The following is a 19,732-nucleotide window of genomic DNA, read 5'->3' as shown; positions in this document are numbered from 1 at the left end:
AGTCAGTTGTATCTACAAAAAATAGAAAATACCTAGAACACTCACTGTTAACAAGATACAAATGCATTCAGTACAGTATAAACACAGGTAGCCTTCAACTAAACAAAAACAAAGGCATACCTAAGCAACAAAATGATTTTTAAACACACCTGAACTTGAAGACTTATTCTTTTTCCTAAATCAATCTTATAAAGAGTAGTCTTGGCTCCTGGATCAAGGATGAGGGGCTGGGCAAAGGAAGGGTGTGCAAGGGTGAGAGTGCATGGCAGCAAGTTATGGATGGCCAGTGGAGGTGAGAGGCACAGAGTATAATTTGGTAAAACTCCACTCAGCCCTTCCCACTGCAAGCTGCTTAACTTCACTCCTTCCTGAATGGTCACCTGTGAACAAGATATAATATACATAAATTCCTATTCAGATGAATCTCATTGGGTTTAAAAATTTTGACAGCCTTCAATATGGGGTGAAAAGCAGCTGAGAGACTCACTGCAGCTGCTATTTCAGGATTGTGCTCTGTCTTGCCCTTACAGGTGAGTAGGTAGGAGCAAGTGGAGGATAAAACATCCTTCCACCATATTCCCACTTCACTAATGCCATAACTGAAAAAAGAGTTCAAGAAAATTAAGATATGTCAAACCTAATGAATCATATGGTTTTGTGTAACATACAGCATATGGCAACATCTTAGTTCATTATTAAACAGTAAATATCAACATACTCAGCAGCAGCAGGCTGAATGTGTAGTGAGGAATGATAGGCAACTGCCAAGGGAATGGTGAAGACCTGGTCTGGCTGGAGGGTTACCATAGGCACATGAGCATCAAAAGGATTGACAGGTGACACTACTCGAGAATTAAGCTCCCCAAGAGAGTGGCCAAGCATCTCCACAATGCTCTTTTTGAAGCACACATTGACCGGGAGAGGCATTTCATTCAGGATCTATTAGGAAAAGAGGAGTATAGGATATGTTAGGAAAAGATCAATAATATCTTCATTAACCTTTGCATGTCATAAAAAGATAACAAAAATTGATACAATGAGTGAACTGGGATTTCCTGTGATGACACTTAGGTTTGAAGGTTACTAAAACTTTATGAACCTTGTTTCCCTCCATATGAATGAACAATCTGCAAGTGCTGTGTTTCTTTCTTTTCCTGATACTAGACACTTAGTAGCTCATTCAATAAGCTTCATTCATGGAGGTAACTTCTAATGTATGTATCTCACATTTCTTACTTTAGTTCCTTATTGAAGTTTTGCATACAGTACTGATAGAATTATGTACTGTTTTCTTATCTCCCTCATCAATGACCAATTCATCACATGTCTTCCTTAAGCTTTTGTTATCAAGGACTTTTCACATATAAAATCTTTCTTTCCTTTAATTTTATTTATTGATTTTTTTTTTGTAGTTCCAGAGTATTTTTTACCTGTAAGGGGCTCCTGACAATGACTTTGGTGGTGAGGTGGTCCACTTGTACAGTCACTATCACATGGTACCTCTTGTCATTGCGAGGAGGACTCAGTTGGAAAATTCTACTTCGGGACTTTGTTCCCACAAACACCATGAGTTCATTGAAACCTGCAAAGTTGTTTAGATCATTTCATACTTAGAACAATGATATGGCCTTGAAATTCTCCTTATTGTTGATAAGTTGGATACAAAACAATTTGTTTATGCAAAATATCATGAAAGTACACTTAGTCATCAGGTGAATATAATATGAAAATTACACAAGTACTACAATTACTGACAGAATGGTGCTGTAGGAGAATATTACCCACCAGGCACTTTGATAATCAGCTGAAGCTTAGTGATGTCCTGATAGAGTTTGACAGGATTGGGACAAAACAATTCATAGAAACATTCACTTGAAGGGAGACTGGAGGGTGGAGTCAGAGGGGAGGAGGCAGGGAAAGAATGCAGGCTAAGGTGATCCCAGTCTCTGAATCTGTAATATGAATGATACAGGTATGAGTTATATGACATATAGAAGTGCTTTTGAAATAGTACTACATGTACATCTGCAATTCACATCCACCTCTTTACAGATTTCTTTCGAGGAATTCTGTGTGGAGTGAGTTGGCCATATTACCCTTCAATTACTGACTCATCTTCTGAAGCAGATTCTCCACCACTACGGCTTTTGCCTGATGCTGGACTTGATGGAACTGAGTCTGGCTCCTGGTACTTGGCTGTTGCCAGAACTTCTACCTTGGTGGCACCGTCAACCTGAAAAAAGTTAACCTTTTCATTCCATCAATAATGTCTACCATGTCTAGTGTTACTGTTTAGAAATGATGGTGCTACTCTATGTTGCAGATCAAGTTATCATTTACAAGATAAAATTAACCTCAGTATACATGAAGTCATAGGTTTTCTTGTCTATCAAAATTAAATTTTTTTCTATAAACTCAGCAAAGTCAAGTACATAATACAAATCCACAACAAAGTAAGCTTCCATAGTCTAAATAATCAGTAAAGCTCCACAGTTTTAAACAATCTCTGTATCACTATACTTAAGAAAATCAACACAATTATGCCATCAATTTCATGTCTATTCACATGCACATACATAACCACTGCAAACAATGATATCCATCAAAATAATGAATATCAGTATCAGTATAATACATGAGTGATGGATTACTTACCTCATCTTGCATCACCACTGTGACCTTTGAGTCAGGTCCTATCTCATTGGTGAGGAGGATCTGTTGCATGGAACGCGTGGCAGAGGACGTGATGGGCTGGGGATCTTCAGGCTTGTTAAGGTACTCAGAAATCAAACTGTTGACGGCAGTCATTGTGTGTGATGTGAGGGTGAACTCCAGGTTATCTCGAGAGTCAACAAAAACACATGTTGCCAGTTCACTGGGGCTGATGTCCTCCAACCAGTTACTAGTGCCATCTACCCCATCTATAAAATGTTTAAGGGAAATACACTCATTATCAGAAGAAAAAAAATTACAGTTCTGTATATTACATAAAACCCCTTCAAATGAAAAAGCATATGCAAGTTGTAATCCATCTTCAAAAGTAATGGTGACTCATATGTTTTGTATGAATGAAGTATGGCGATGAATACTTCTTATAACTTATTTGATTATTGACAGTTCATCCACGGACCCCATTCTTTAATATTAGTCTCATATGTTACATATTTATTTCTTTGACTTCACATTTTCTTCACCTCTCCAAATAGGTGAAGTGGTGGTAACAAAAAGGGTGGGATAAGATATGAAAGGAAAACATACATTTCTAACTTGCTTAAGGACAGGACAAGTTAATACATATATGCTGTGCAGGCCATTTCAATGTGAATGTGCTTTTGATATTAATTTTCAAATCAATACATTCCGACTAACCTGGAATCATTGGAGAGGTACCAAATACTGGGTTATCTTCCTCTTCTGATGATGATTCTAAATCTCCTGTTGATAGCTTTTCTGAGCCCTCTACATCTTTCTTAATGCTTCCTTTGCCTTCAACCTCATCACTGCTGTCTTCCTCCTCTGATTCCTCTGAGTCACTGGAGAACATGTGGGTGAATGCACTGGATATCTTGTGCAGGACACTGTCTTCAGTCTCAGAGTCAGAATCCAGAGGGAACCCTGAAAAGATGATTCATTCTTATTTAGTAATGAGATTCCCCTTGATTTGTACTTTCATATTTATCATATGAATTCACAAACATTTATAATTTTGTTATTTCTAACTTTATAAATATTACCTAAATACTAAAAGTATGTATTTACACATTAATCATATATTTTTATTCTCCTAGGGGTGTATTAAATTCTTTCTGTATAATTGTGTTACAATGAGAAGATAGGCAATAAATGGATGTACTGTATATACTACATGCATGGAGTCTTTCAAAATGATAATGTTCATGATAACTTATGAACTGAAAGTTAAATCAAGAGTGACTGAACAAAGAACTGATGCAGTGAGTGACATTCTGCTTCTTGAAGGATATGACTGGTTCAGAGGAGGGAACAAAAACTGTTTTGTTGTGAGTCAGGAATGGATAGCAACAAACATGTAAATATTGCCTTTAACAAAGAGGCATGACCATAAGCTTTATGTGTATGAAATGCAATGCTTTATAGCAGTGAAACTTGGTCAACTAGATGTGATGTAATGTCATGAAGCTGAAAGCAACCAAAGGAAGTGAAGGTGTAATGCAGTCACAAAAACTGGAAAAAAAAAGTGCAACCCCAATGGAAAAATAAAAGTTAATTAAGAAGTTAATTTTGACCTAATTGGAAAATAATAAGCACAAACACTTTATTTGCTTTGTTCATATGAACACTAATAAGGATGACTTGGTGAAGCATTTTAAACATTCTGTCATGAAATGAAATGCAAAAAGAAATGGGATGAAGTCTTCAAGAGATTTATGAAATGGAGACTTTGACTGAAAATTATATATAGCTACAAGTGTCACATTGTTTCTTTAAGTATACACACACACAAAAAAAAAAATAAATAAATAAATAAAATAAAATAAATAAATAAATAAATAAATAAATAAAATAAATAAATAAATAAAAAAAAAAAAAACAAAACAAAAATAAAACTAAATAAGTAAATAAATACGTAAATAAGTAAATAAATAAATAAATAAAATAAATAAATAAAAAATAAATAAATATAAAAAATAAATAAAATAAAATAAAATAAAATACAGTGGTACCTCGAGATACGGAAGCTTCTTTTTGTATACAAAAATTTCACTTTACGAAATTATATGTGAAGATTTTTTTGTTTAATATTACGAAAAATTACTCAGCATACGAAAGATACGAAACAAAACTCAAAATTCCTGCGTGCAGAAAATTTTTTAAATTTGCGCCACACAAGTCGTTTAATGATATTTGCCTGAATCATTTCAGGAACATATTGAAAAGTAGGCAGAAACAAAGTTCCTTGGATCATTATTTTTGAAAGGTTTCCTGGTCAAGACGGCCCCTGACCACGACGACCCCTCATTTCTACCACGATGGCCTCATTTGTTTACCCTAATGACCCCATGTTTACCATGGCGACCCCACACCAAATTTTGGGTTATTGTCCTCTTATTTCTTTCATTATGTTAACACGTTAACCGTGGATGGCAACTCAGCGTTCCTGAGATAGTTTTTTGTAGTATGGAGCGTTAAAAACCATAACTTATTGGTACACTGGTGTACCGTGCGCATATAGTGCATATACATATCCAGGGTGTAACACCACTTTCTGTACATATTGAAAGAGGTGAGAGAACATGCATTTCTAAGCAGAAAATGTTATATACACATATGCATTTTAAGGTTTCGTTTACCCGTAAGATGATTTTAAAATTTCTGAGAGGCACGCGATAGTCCATTGTGTTTTTTATGAGGTGACGATGACTTGCTGGTTAGCTGCAGCAGCCGGAGGTGCTACTTGGCTAAACATTGAATGTCTTAATGTTATGTTTTGCAATATGTGGAATGTTTCAGTATCTTACATTTTAAGACAGATTGTATTAACAAGTATGCAATTTACTGATAAACATTACACGATAACATTATTGCGGTGATTAAAAGTAAGTACTCACGTACGTACTATGTGGTACAGTACCTATCACTGGGTGAGGAAGGAGGAGGAAGGGTGGGGGAGTGGTGAGCGACTGATTTGTTAATACAATCTGTCTTAGCATAAGATGTATTAACAAATATAATTTCAAACCATCTTATGGGTAAAAAAAAAAGCCGAGGTTGTCATGGTAAACATGGAGCCGTAGGGAAGGGCTATCATGGGAGGCCGTTGTGGTCAGGGGCCGTCTTGACCATGACCCTTTTTGAAAGAGGCCATTAGTGAGTCAAGGTGAAGGTCAAAGTGATCCGAAAAAACAGAAAAGAGAAGAAGAATCTGATGAAAATTAGAAACTGAAAAAGAAATATCAATTTTAAGCGTTTTGTAAAGTTAAGCGTTAATTAATAAAATTTAGAAACTGAAAAAAAAATAAATAAATAAAAAAAATAAAAAAAAAAAATAATAATAATAATTTTAAAGTGTTTCATAAAGGTAAGTGTTAATGTTTCCTGCGATTTTCTATAGTTTCTGCCGTTTGCCTTCCTCCTCTGCCGCCACTTTCCCTTTCAGACATCGCCTCACTCGAAAGGTAAGGTTCCATATTTTTGTATAATTTTTGTATTATTATTTTTCATTTATTATTGCCTTATGATCTATTATCTACTTCATTTACAGGTATTAATGGTTAGGTTAGGTATATTGAATGATTTAAATGTATTTGGCTCTTATTTCATTCTGGTTTTACCCTTATTATAAAATTTAATGTGGTGTTTTCATAGGGCTTGGAACAAATTAGGCGATTTACATGTAAAATGCGACTCATTATATGAAAAATTCATAATACAAAAGCCACTCCGGAACAAATTAATTTCGTATCTAGCGGTACCACTGTATAATCTAAAAAATAAAAGATAAATAAAAAAATAAATAAAATACAATAAAATAAATAAATACATAAATAAAAAAAAAATATATAAACAAAATAAAACAATAGAAGCATATATCATCCCCAAGACACAATACATACAACATGTATATTACCTGAAAGACTTCCAAGTTCAGCTGTTGGGCGTCTAGCATTTGGACGCTTGACTGCTTGTTGTGTATGATGTTTAAGCACCACCATTTCGTTGTCTTGGGACTCTTCATCTGTGGATGACTCAGAGTCTTCAATGGGACAGCTGATGTAACTGTTTCTGTTACTGGTGTAACTTGTGTCAACAGAATCACAGTAAGGGCCAGGGTGTTTCCGCTTTACCCCTACGGGCTGTGCGTGAGTCTGCAGGGTCCTAATAATGGCTTCCCAGGGTCTTAACACCTTATTGCTTTCACTTACAGGCTCAATGACTGGTTCCCAAGAAGAGAACTGTTCATTATAACAAGATAACTGTAGCTGTATTTCTGCCTTGCTATACATCAGTTTGGACCAGTCATTAATTTCTGCATTCAGTGCAGACTTACACAAAAGAACAGGAACAGCAGTTTTCATAGCTTGCTTTTCAAAAGAAACTGCAATTTCTGCAATTCTGATGGTTAAACATTGATGTGGTTTAGTTGTTGGGTACTCAGGCTTAATATATACTTCCTCATCTGGGTTTATTGGTGATATTGTAGCAGTTAGTGGTCTGGGAGACCACAGATCCTCTAAGTCTGTGTTTGGAAGATGGAGTTTGAAAGGTGTTAGATGCAGACTTAGGCTCAATGTTAATTCATCTGCTACATCCATACAAAGATGGACAACTGCTGGATTTAAATGAATATGAACATGTGGAACCCTTAGGTCAGCTTTGACGCCTTCCTCCACATTACGAAACACCCAAGAGCCTTCAATGTCACAAGGCTGCATGATGGAGTATGGACTCTGACTAGACAAAGAGTACATAGAAGCAAACAGCTGGCATCTGTCCAGGGCGACATGGAAGCTTTCGTTTCCTGGATGACGAGAGTAGTCAATATGAACTTCACATCTCAACACTAAAATTCTACTAGTTTTTTCTTCACAATCTACAAACAATACTATCTCAGGTCGCTTCACTTTGAAGGACAGGGAGAGTGTTTTCAGATCATCTGTATTGCTTGTCACAGTAGAAAGGTATCCACTTGTACTGTCAGCAGAACTAGGAGGTCGTCTAATGATCCTGACCCCATCCACTGTTGTGCCTAAATCCCCTACAAAGCCAGGATTTATTATTCCTCCACTTGTGCTTGCAGTTCCAGGGATAGCATCATTAATATATCTGTAAACTGCCAAGGCAAATGGAACTGATACATTAAGTCTTGTTCTCTCTATACTGACCTCCATTGCTCCATCTCCATTTGGACTCATTTTGTACACAAGATCCATTATAGGCGGAACACTGACACTGAATCTCCTGGAACTCATGTGCATCTCTTCGCTATACTGTCCAAATATTTTCTTGATGACATGATAATCAAGGTCTGGCCTCACATCATACAAATCACAGGCATGCAGTGTTACCCTCACATCCAAGCTTCTGTCACTATTCATGTCTCCATGAATTTCAACTTCTCCAACTTCTAATCTGCAAAGGGCAGTGGCAGCATCACGGACAGGGGAACTCAACACTTCGTCCATATCAGTGTAGAGTGTGAGAGTCAGACCATCTAAAGACAGAAGAGCATCAGCAATTCGATAAATGTCCACTGAATGTGTTAAAAAGGCCTGGAGCTTTCCCACATTATCATCACTGCCGGCTTGAGGAGTACCAAGTTCTATGGGAGTGAGAGGCTGGGAATTAATACTTGTGTCAACAAATTGTGCCTCTGCCCTATTCTGAGTCATCACTGCCAAAATGGTGTTCAGATCACGCTGTCCCATGTTGACACACAGGGTTCCCATGTGGATGCTGACGTCCCAGGACAGCAAGTCTCTACACTGTGGAATAAGGGAACGTTTGATATCTGCCCTTATGGTGGATGGTTCCAGGATGTCTTCCTGCATTTCCAGGCCTCCACTAAGCACCATCACTGCACGGCAAATGTGCATGCGTCCTAACTCAATGAGAATGTTTTCTACAGCTCCTCCTCCTGTCCCTGTATATGCTGTTTTGAAGAGATTATCTATTTTTAGCTCACCAAGGCTGATGACTAGCAAACTAGATGAGTCAGATTTCTGAGGTATAAGGATAGTAGGAGCATGGATATCAATACTAAGGTTGATTTTTCTCCCTGACAAAATTTCCTCAAAGCTAGTTTCAGCTGCCTTGCTAGCATGCTTCAGTGCCACCTGAGTTCCTTCCCTATTAAGGAGAGGCTCCATAAATCGTTGCATATCTGCCAAAAACTTGCAAAGGAAAACACACTGTACTCTACCAATTCTTATCCTTAAAGCTGCATCAGGATTGACAGTGTGAGGAGAGACATCTATTTCATCAACGCCTTTATGTGTTGGACTGAAATTGACATACTTTATGTCAAACACTCTATCCTCCTCAATCTCAACAATCCTTGAGTAGAGAGTTATGTCAGAAATATCATCAACAGACAACTCTGACAGAGCAGCTCGAAATATCTTTTTCTCATTAGCTTTAAAGATGCATTCTCCTTGGAATCCTCCTACTTTGGCTTGCAAGAAATCAAGATCATTATCACAAAGTTTCAGGTTCAGGTTGTGAAGATGAGAGGAAAATGACCATTTTGTAGCCCCAGATGGGACAGGGGGATCCTCAGGGCCAGACTTTAGCCAGGCCATAAAATTCTGTGGAACACTTAATTTTGGTAACTGTTCCTCTACATGTCCCAATTTGGCTGACAACATAGTAAGGAAGTTAGTGAGGGTTATAACTGATCCTCGATGCCAAACAACATTCAAAGTTGCAAAATCTACCACAAGACTCTGTTCAGTGGAATGAAAGTGTGTCTTGAAGTCTGGACAATTTGCCCTAACTTTTCTGTAGAGCAACGTAGCAATACACATGCAGCCTACTTGGGGTGAGGACACAAGCTCCAGGTACTCCCCTGAAGGGCTGTGGTGGTATTTATCAACAAGTTGCAAAGATCCAAGGGTGAGCTGTATGGCTGGCCCATAGTCCATGATAGCTGACTCAAGCACCAGATGAGTTGCTCTTAACATTAAATAAGGTCTGTCTCCATGGTCACTGGATCTTGAAATGGCAACTACAACTTCATCAATACATAACCGTGACAAGACTGCAATCATGTTATGAGGTGAAGTGTTGTCTTCAAATCCTGGTAAATCCAAAGGTTTACCCCAAGACTCTCCCTCATCATCACTATTATCAGAAGCTGAAAAGTACTTTTCCAACTCAAGGCTTGTCTGGGATATCGTGTCACTGGCAGAAAGTGGCCGAACATGTCTGAGAAGAGGAGGAGTGGAGTGCAGGTCAACTGAGTCTGACACAAATCTTTTTCTGCAGAGTCTATCCTGAAGCAAATTCCTTATTAAAGCTAATTCAGATATGTTAAGATCCATTAAACAGTGAAGAGGGTCCAACTGATGCTGCTCAAACAAATAGTCATCAACAGTATCACAGTTCAACATGCAGCAATTCAGTGTTGGCAGATGGTGAGTAAAGTCCATCAACTGGCCCAGCCGACTGTCCGAGAGGTTGAGCTTCAGGGGTGTAATGTGGATGTCAACTTTCTGCTGAGGTAACTGTCTGTATTCCGGGTGTATGCTGTTAGCAAGGTCAATCTTCACCCTCACCCTTGGTAACAGGTGAGAGTCGGAGTCGTTGCGAGTTCTGTGAACCCTCCACTCATCTCCAGAATCAGCAAATAGAACTTGGAGTTGAGAGACCGTGACTGTGAGACGGTCATACAGTCGCTCCTCCAGTTCCATCCGAGTGGCATCTTCAAGGTCTACAATCTGTCCACCTATCTCACTGTTAACCTTAAGACCCCCAATGTCCAACACTAAGACGTTTCCACCTTTCTGTATGGATCCGTGTTCCGGTAAGACAATGAAGGGACTTTTGATGTCTAGATCCAAGTTGATTGTCCTGTGTCTGGCAATGGCATACTCCACTGCTGCCCTGCCACTGCTGACCACACCAGTCATGGCATCAGCAGCCACTTCATCAAATGTGCGGTACTTCACATTAGGCACTCGGAAGAAGTAAATCATCTCGGCACAAGCATGCTGTAAAGAGAAAGTAAATCCATCAATTTGCAAATTTGTAATAATGATCTGAAAAGATACACCATGTGCTCAATTTTCCTTCTTCTCTGCTACAGGAATAACAGGGATTATGACAAATGAGGACTTTAACTCGTCTCACAGAGAATTTTATTGTTTACATTGTAGATGCCATCTTCCATATGCAACTATTTGGAAGGAAACGATGCACAAATCAAAAGATCACATTCAACATAAACATCTTCAAATACCTGATTATAAAGCAATTCCAGAGGATCCAACTTCATGGTGACTGCGTAGTCAGAGGCCACATTCAGAGGGTTTCGTTCGAGATCAAGTGAAAAGGCAATACCAAAACCTGGGCAGTAAGGTGAATCATTAGTGTGTTGTTATGACTTATGGTAATCATGGAAAATTTATATTCAGACTTCAATGTCAAAAATTATCAAGATTGTAAAGGTTTTGTACATAAAAGAGAACAGGATGGCCAAACTCAGTAAAACAAATTAATCAAGCAGCAAAGATACGCTTTAAAAAATAATTCAGATTACAGTATAATCAATTGGGCATCATCAAATATATCTTATTTTTTATACAAAATCAAACTTCTTTAGAAAATTATTTCTTTAAGTAAAGGGTAACATACAGAATAAATGCAAAATCAATAAGATTACTCAAGTAGAAAAGTCAACTTCAATATACAGTAAGAATGATGATGCTGATTTAAGACCTTCACACACCTTCAAGCAACACACTCACCTGCAGAAGGGGTGCCATCCACCAGCTTCACCACATACACCAGCTCCTGCTCCATGTTTGAGGCCTCAAGATTAAAGGATTCTGCCTTCACGGACAGTTTCTGGTACTTGACGCCGTATCTGTTTTCAGCACTCATCACAAAGCCAGACAGTGTGGCCAAGGCAACATCATGTTCATCATCCTTGAGAGTTAAGCTCACATTTTGCAAAGACAAGTAAGCTTTGTGGTCTGAAAAGTTAAAGAAAAGATCAGGAACATTTGGGAAAACTCACCACTTTACTTTTAAGCATGTTCTGCATACAATTATAATTATGTTCCAGTCCATATTCATGCACTCGGATAAAAAATTGACAAAATAACGACATCTCGGAGATATGTTTGTGTGTGTGTGTATATATATATATATATATATATATATATATATATATATATATATATATATATATATATATATATATATATATATATATACAGTAAGTCCTCGTTATATGGTACTTCTTTATCCAGTAAACTCACAGTTACGGTATTTGGAAATTACTACCCTCGATTCGATATATAGTAAGAAAAATTCACAGATACAGTATCCGCTCATGTCATGCCTAAACCTGCTGTTTTTCTTTTCGTGTTATTGCATCCAACCACTGAGCAATTGTTTGGCATGTTTGGTTGTTTACAACACTGTGGAGAGTTTGATGAACACTCCAGCTAGCCCAGTGTCCACAAGCAATATGTAAACAACAGGAAACCTCAGGCATCAGGCCAAAGTGCCCGAACGTCCAGCCAAAAGTCAGCTGTCAGTGAGCACTGAGCTGGGGTGGCACGGGAAGTGTGACTTGGAAGCAGCCACAGCAATAATCAGTCTCTTCCCGCGTTTCCCAGTGAACACAAGTGAAATCCTTACATGTGTTTTTTTGTGGATATTATCACGACGCACAGTGATGCACCCATAATGGCCCTAAAACGTTCTGCAGACACTGCTGGAGTTGACAAGGCAAAGAGAAAGAGAAGTAGTATGCCCACTCAGCGGAAGATGAGTAAGGGCTGAAATCCCTACTGTCCCTTAGCCTCGGGAAGGACATCACCTGATAGAATACATGCCGAATGAAAGGTATATAAAAACATTTTCTGTTTATTTCTTTTGTGCAGTACTTTACATTTCTTTTATATGACTATTTTCGTGTATTTTAATTTCTGTACGGGTGACTTTTAACGTGCTGGAACGCATTCCCTATTATTACATGTTATAATGGGTTTGGTATCCAGTAATTTCGATTTGTGATAAGGTTTTCAGGAATGCATATGTACCGTATAATGAGAAATTACTGTATACAGTGGTACTTCGACATACGATTGCCCTAACATACAATTTTTTTGATATACGATGAAAAATTTTATATAATTTACACCTTGAAATACGAAGATATTTTTAAGATACGATTAGCCATCAGTAGGTGGTGCAGCGATTGCTTGGCTACCCGCGTCCACCCGAACATTCAGCCCGCGTTATGTATCATTGTTCATCCTTTGTGCATGTATGTGTCTGTGCTCCTCGGCAGTGTGTATTTTTTATTAAATTTTGTGAACTCAAGATCATGGGTCCCAAAAGTAAAAGTTTGGCAAGAAACACAGAAAATACCCTGTATTCACATACTGATTACATTTAGAAATTCAATAAACGAGTGAGAACAAATGGTTTTCTGCCCACAAGCAACTCTTCCTCTTTGCAATGCAAAAAATCAGGCCTTGCGTCCGATCGAGTTCAGCGGCCTTGGCTAGAGCGAGAGAAAACGGGCCCCTTGTATCCTCTCTCTCTCTCTCTCTCCTGCTGTCGCCTGTTCTGATACCACTCTCATTCAAAAGTTGTCTCCCTGTAACATGGTGAGAGACCTATAGAGAGGTATAGAAGTAATGCTCGAGGGAGAGGTGGCGGAATCAGACACAGTGAAATCACTCGCTACCACCCTCCATCGTTGGTGACACAGTGACGTAGAGCATATGTTTACTCCTGCCCACAAGCAACTCTTCCTCTTTGCAATGCAAAAACCAGAAGTCTCTAGATGTTATAGTTACCAAAATATCACAGGTTGAATGAGGTAGTATCATTGGTTTATGTGGCCTTGCGTCCGATCAGATTCAGCGGCCTTAGCTAGAGTGCGAGAAAACGAGCCTCTTGTATCCTCTCCCTCTCCCTCTCTCTCTCTTTCTCTCTCTCCTGTAACCTGTTCTGATACCACTCTCATTCAAAAGCTGTCTCCCTGTAACATGGAGAGAAACCCAAGGTATAGAAGTAACGCGAGCGGGAAAGATGCTGGAATCAGACACAATGAAATCCCTATCGATCGCTTCTACTATTTACTGTTGGTGACACAGTGACGTAGAGCATATGTTTACTCCTGATGAGTGTTGCCAGCTCACAAGCAAAAAAAACGAGAAGAAAATAACCAAAATATAGCCATCAAAAGCCTAAACGTCTATTGACGTGCCCCGTCCCTTGTGTGATGAACGTCTATCAATGTGTCCCGAGTTTTGTAGGTTAGTTGTTATTTTGAGCAATATAGTTAATTTATATCATGCATACAATAAACATTGTATTTATCTTATATCAAATCTATATTTGGTTGGTATTTAAAGCATGTTATTTTTTTTTAGGGGGGTGGGGGTAAATTCATATCACAAGAATGAATTAATTGTATTTCCATTAATTTCTATGGGAAAAACTGATTTGATACACAATTTTTTTTATACACAACGATCGTCACGGAACAAATTAATTTCGTATGTCAAAGTACCACTGTATATACATACAAACACACAGTCAACTCTCAATCAACATGAGTTTGAATAATGTAATTTCAATTTAATGCTTCTTGATATTTAAAGAGATACAATTAAATAACAAGATTTATTCAATTCAATAAAGGTAAACTCAACCTGATGCCATCACCCACACCAACGTTGTTTCTGATGGGAAATGCACTGGGCCAAGATCCAGGAAACCTAACAATAAGTGGAGCAACTTCAGAAGGTGAAATGGTATCCATGAACACACAGGGAAACATCATTGCTAGCAGGTAAAACCACCTACCGAGGAGATGTTATAGTTTCATATATATATATTTATTTACATTCACCAAACCACAATTCTATTAGCTTTTTACAAGCCCTACCACCAAGAAATGATTGAATTGTGATGCAGAAAGTGAAATTTTGTATGGAACATCGAAAAAAAAAGGCAGGAGACGAGGAGGCATTATTTTGTCCGCCACCAATTAGCAATGGCTGCTTCTTCTTCTTCTTGTGACCCCCTTTAGCTCATGTGTTGCTTTCACCACAGTATTTGTGTTTCTGCCTCTCTATTGCCTGTTATAATGGATATCATATCTTTGTATTAAAATATGATCATGCCATGAGTATCACCTTGACTTCGTGGCAGAATGATAGTTCAGAGACGTTCTGTTTCTTCTCACAGTCTTCACTCCCCACTCAGTTTGGAGCTAACATGCACTGTGAGTGCATCATTTCTCTGCATTTTCACTTGGTATCCTATGGCATCCAAGTGTCCTTCAATCTCCTCACAGGAAAGAGATTCCAAGAAATCAAGGAAGACTGTGACCATTGAAGAGAAGTTTGATATTTAAAAATTTTTATTATACTTTTTTTTTGTGTGCACGAAGGAAACTTGCCACAAAAAAAAAAAAAAAAAAAAAAAAAAAAAAAAAGCAGCCCCACTTTAACTGCAAGTTCCCTAAAAGATTTGAAAGGAATTAGCCAGAAGACAGGGACAAATGTCTTGAAACCTCCCTCTTTAAAGAAGTCAAGTTGTATGAAGATGGAAATACACTCGACCCTCGAAACAACGGACAAATGCGTGCACAACCCTGTCCGTAGATTGCAAAAGTCTGTACTTTGCAAAAGTACGTAAAAAACTGTATAAAATGTACGTAAAATACTGTGTAATCATTAAGAAATCATTCAAGCAGTATTACAAAGCACCTACAGGACAATAATTTGCCGGGAACAGACAATCGCGCGCATTTTAATATTCGTCCGTAGATTAAACCGGACTCCAGAATTTGTCCGTAGTTTCCGAAATACGTTGATGGGAGATCCGTTGTTTCAAGGGTCGAGTGTACAGAAGCAGGCAGGGAGTTCCAGAGTTTACTAGAGAAAGGTATGAATGATTGAGAGTACTGGTTAACTCTTATATTAGAGAGTTGGACAGAAAAGGGATGAGAGGAAGAAGAAAGCCTTGTGCAGCAAGGCCGCAGGAGGAAGGGAGGCATGCAGTTCATAAGATCAATAGAGCAGTTAGCATGAAAATAGCAATAAAAGATAGAGAGATGCAACATTTCAGGAGTGAGAAAGAGGCTGAAAACAGTCAGTCAGAGTAGGTGAGGGGATGAGATGAAAAGCTTTTGATTCCACCCTGTCTAATATTATGTTAGATCGCTATGCTAGAGGAGAAAAGACCTCATTGGAATTGAAGGAAAACACGTTGCGTTGTGTTTTTATTGTTTCTGTGATCTAGTGATGTATTAACATTCTTTTTTAAGGTTTGAGTAACAAAATCCCCAAAATAGGCAGACTTTCCCAGTAGCCAGGAATGTAACTGTCCCCTATTACCATTGTTTTCTACGGGATAATTGCTTAAATAATGTGATTTTGAATAAAGCGACATCTCCAGGAACGTAACCCTTACGTTAATCGAGAGTTGACTGTATATATATATATATATATATATATATATATATATATATATATATATATATATATATATATATATATATATATATATATATATATATATATATATATATATATATATATATATATATATATATATATATATATATATATATATATATATATATATATATATATATATATACACACACACACACACACACACACACATATATATATATATATATATATATATATATATATATATATATATATATATATATATATATATATATAACCACATTCTTTCATATCACAGCAAATCTATAATAAGTCAGGAACAGGAAAACTCCTCACCTATGTCATCCCTGTGTACATCCTCGCCTGGGGTCTCTAGTTCCTGCAGTGCAGCATGGAGCTGGCGCCGCTCCTCCTCTGTCAGGGTGGTGAAGGGCCCATTCCTGTGTCGGGTTCCCACGATGTCCACCACTAATGCGTCGTCTGATGCATGAGGGTCACTGCTTCCTATCATCCAAGATAACCAGCCACCCTCAGAAGATTCCACAGGATGAACTAAACTGGGTTGTTCTTGTGAGATCTGGAATTAATTCATTGACCTCCTTGATAATACAACTGAGCCAAAGTGTATGCAAGTGGGTCAACTTTCAAATATAGTAATAATACAATTCTCAAATGACACACTGGGTGTACCTTGATCTTTGCATGCATTCGAGCCAGAACAATGCTGGTGAGGCTTAGTGCATCTTCAAGCTTCATGAGATCAGCCTCTAGTTCACTGTTGTATCCCTCAAGAAGATGCTTCTTATACAGCTGAGTATATTCTTTATATAAGGATCTGTGGGAAAGAAGAATTACAACCATTTTGTGAAAACCTATGGTACTCAAAAAGTTTTCAGTATTTCTCACCCTAAATACCAATTATGCTGATGCTCTAATAATACTGAACTAATTCTATATAATTTCCTTGCCTCACCTGTGTTTCTTAATGCTACTCCAAGAGAAGGGTCGAATTTGTTCATGGATAATGGCACTTGCAGCGTACTGCCACCACTCTGCTGCGTGACGGGTTAAGGGCACTTCTGGGCGGTACTTCAAGAACCGTCTGAAAGATATGCCAAGGTCACACTGTGTGTGAGTGTATATGTGTGTTGTAACATATAAATGACAATGTGAATAAAATGAGAATTACAATTGCATTACAAATAAGTAAACATATAAATATGACAAAAAAGATGAATTGCATATATTTACTGTGATGAAGGAATAGCACAATACATAGAAGCTTCACCATGTTCCAGTAAGCAATGAAGAGTCCTTCACACTCTAATGGAATACATGACAAGATTCAATTTGTTTGCTTTAAATCGTCTTGTATCTTGAACAGTACAACATAATGTAGGATCACTCACCTACTTGTATTGATTATGCTGAATGCTTTAAAAAGCTCAGTTAAGCTTAAATACTGCTGCTGGGAAAGTGATAGTGCTGCATCCTTGATAACAGCATCCACTAGCAGACCAGGCACTCTTGCTTCACGCTTCATCTGTTGCCGCATCTTGACTTTACAGCGCACAGGTTGAAGGACTATGGAGAAAACAAGTACCATTTTCATTTTACTGGCAGAAAATTTGCTCAAAAAAGTACCTCTGCCAGCACAAAACATTCCTCTCTATGCACAAGTTCCAGAGGTTAATCAAAAAAGCGATACATGTATTGATGGATTAAGACAGTAATGGAATGCAGACTGCTGTGAATCATCATCTTGCTTACAACCTCCAGCTCATCATAAGACAAATATAACCATAAAACTCCTGATATCTTATACATTACTTAAGGAAAAAACTAGATGCATGAAAAGGAGGATAAGTACAAAATCTTTACAGAGGGAAACAGAAGGCAAACCCAAATTATGTAATTTCTGAACACCTTAGTCAAAGTTGAAAACATATATGTATATAAAAAAATGTCCTGTAATGCAATTTTGCACAAAAGATGAACATATCTTGCAAATTCTGGTTACTGATTTCTGGACATTGTATTTAACAGTTGTATGATCTCAAAATATCAAATTTATATGATCCATCAAATCAATAATAAATATGAAAAAAAGTTATTCACAAAAAAAAAGGGAACCAAAGCAAATAATTTAGCAAATTGAGCAAATAAACTTCATAGGTGAGGTTTCTTTGCTAAAATTTACCGTCATACCAAACTGAAAAGGCTCCTCATTGATGGAGAAAGTTTCCAGGCCTTGCTGCAGGTACTGACGCCAGTGGTCTGTGGTGATGTGGGGCTTGACAAGGCGCTGGCGGTCACTCTTGGGGTTGATGTAGAGTGAGGTGGATATGAAGTCAACCACCTTATTCACAGTGGCTGCATTGCCATCGATCTGAGTCTTCTTCCATTTACTGAAGAACACAGTAATTGAATGAAATCTGATACAAAGACGTTTTTGTTGCATACTTATAAAGTGCAACAAAATGCATGATTAGGTTACAAGCAGAGAATGAACAATAATCTGCAAAATTGGGTGTGACACTCACTGGTTTGTGGTGTCAGCTGACAGGCTCTGCAGGCACAGGCCAACCACCAGTGGCTCATGGCAGGAGTGAGTGTCCTCATAGCGAATGTGAACATTATTGATGTGCAGTTCTAGGTTATTCCAAATTCTGTTGTAAAGCATACCTGCAAAACAGAAGGGATTGAAAAATCTTTAAATATATTACAAGAATTCTTGTGAAATTGCTAAAAATCTATAAAATATTGCAGGAATATTGTAATCACCACAATTCTCCAGCTGAAAATATTTTTGCTAGTGAAATATGTACTATATTTTAAATCCACACTCACACTTTCCAAGACTTTCTTGAATATAACTCATATTATAATGACACCTAGCTTTATAAATAACATATGTTCATGAGTGATTTAAAGCAAGGCTATACATTAAATAAATATTCCATAACAATTATTTAGCAAGCTGTAATTGTATTATAAACAGAGGCTTTCCCTTTCCTCCAACACACCCCACACACTGTTCCTGTCCTGGGCACTGTCCACCGGTGTTGGATCGGGGAACAGGTGCGCCAGAGTCTGTCGTTTTCTAGCACGGTCCAACTCCTTCTCCTGCTCCCTGTCATATTCAACAACTGGTGTAACAAGTACAAACACATCCTGAAACACAAACACAGAAAAAGTCAATAAAGATTCAATGGAAATAATATACATATGGATATACAGTGGACCCTTGGACTGGGAACACTTCAGATTTGGAACAAGAATTTAAATAATTTTTACCCTCAGGTTGGAACAAATTTTGGACTTGAAACATCTTTAAGGCGGCTGAATCTGGCAAATCTGAGTGACCCTGGCGCCGTTGGCAGGAGGTAAATAACAGTTGCCGCTTTGTTTTGATTCTGTATTGTGGACTTGCTCTTATTCCCAGCTGTGGCCCAAACATTTGACCAGTCACTTAACCAGGTAGGTTGGTTGAGTAATATTTCATATAAATAATACACTGATCTCATAACTAACAAAAATATTTCTTAACTACTGTAATGACGAAGTGTAACAGACATAAAATA

The 19,732-nt window shown here is 37.8% G+C and overlaps 1 protein-coding gene across 15 annotated transcripts in view; it reads right to left on the bottom strand.

Annotated features, from left to right (window-relative positions):
• Positions 1-19,732, bottom strand: part of LOC123508106 (vacuolar protein sorting-associated protein 13-like) — a 50,725-nt gene that overhangs the window by 23,254 nt on the left and 7,739 nt on the right. For 12 of the 15 annotated variants that reach the window (XM_045261574.1, XM_045261573.1, XM_045261577.1 and 9 more), the window contains exons 4-21: positions 19,175-19,322; positions 18,692-18,833; positions 18,357-18,556; positions 17,558-17,732; positions 17,122-17,250; positions 16,839-16,983; positions 16,485-16,725; positions 11,445-11,672; positions 10,937-11,043; positions 6,608-10,688; positions 3,370-3,615; positions 2,656-2,921; positions 2,097-2,233; positions 1,786-1,952; positions 1,431-1,582; positions 719-939; positions 488-599; positions 150-380 (exon numbers count right to left, since the gene is read on the bottom strand). In XM_045261574.1, the coding sequence (XP_045117509.1) occupies positions 150-380; positions 488-599; positions 719-939; positions 1,431-1,582; positions 1,786-1,952; positions 2,097-2,233; positions 2,656-2,921; positions 3,370-3,615; positions 6,608-10,688; positions 10,937-11,043; positions 11,445-11,672; positions 16,485-16,725; positions 16,839-16,983; positions 17,122-17,250; positions 17,558-17,732; positions 18,357-18,556; positions 18,692-18,833; positions 19,175-19,322 (7,128 nt within the window). Of the gene's footprint in view, positions 1-149; positions 381-487; positions 600-718; positions 940-1,430; positions 1,583-1,785; positions 1,953-2,096; positions 2,234-2,655; positions 2,922-3,369; positions 3,616-6,607; positions 10,689-10,936; positions 11,044-11,444; positions 11,673-16,484; positions 16,726-16,838; positions 16,984-17,121; positions 17,251-17,557; positions 17,733-18,348; positions 18,557-18,691; positions 18,834-19,174; positions 19,323-19,732 lie in introns of those variants that run through there. The other 3 variants (XM_045261581.1, XM_045261580.1, XM_045261588.1) reach the window with 3 other exon arrangements.

This window comes from Portunus trituberculatus, chromosome 24 (genome assembly GCF_017591435.1).
Source record: "Portunus trituberculatus isolate SZX2019 chromosome 24, ASM1759143v1, whole genome shotgun sequence".
Taxonomy (NCBI): domain Eukaryota; kingdom Metazoa; phylum Arthropoda; class Malacostraca; order Decapoda; family Portunidae; genus Portunus; species Portunus trituberculatus.
The sequence above is the reverse complement of the archived record's forward strand: the minus strand, read 5'-3'. Positions and strand labels throughout refer to the sequence as shown.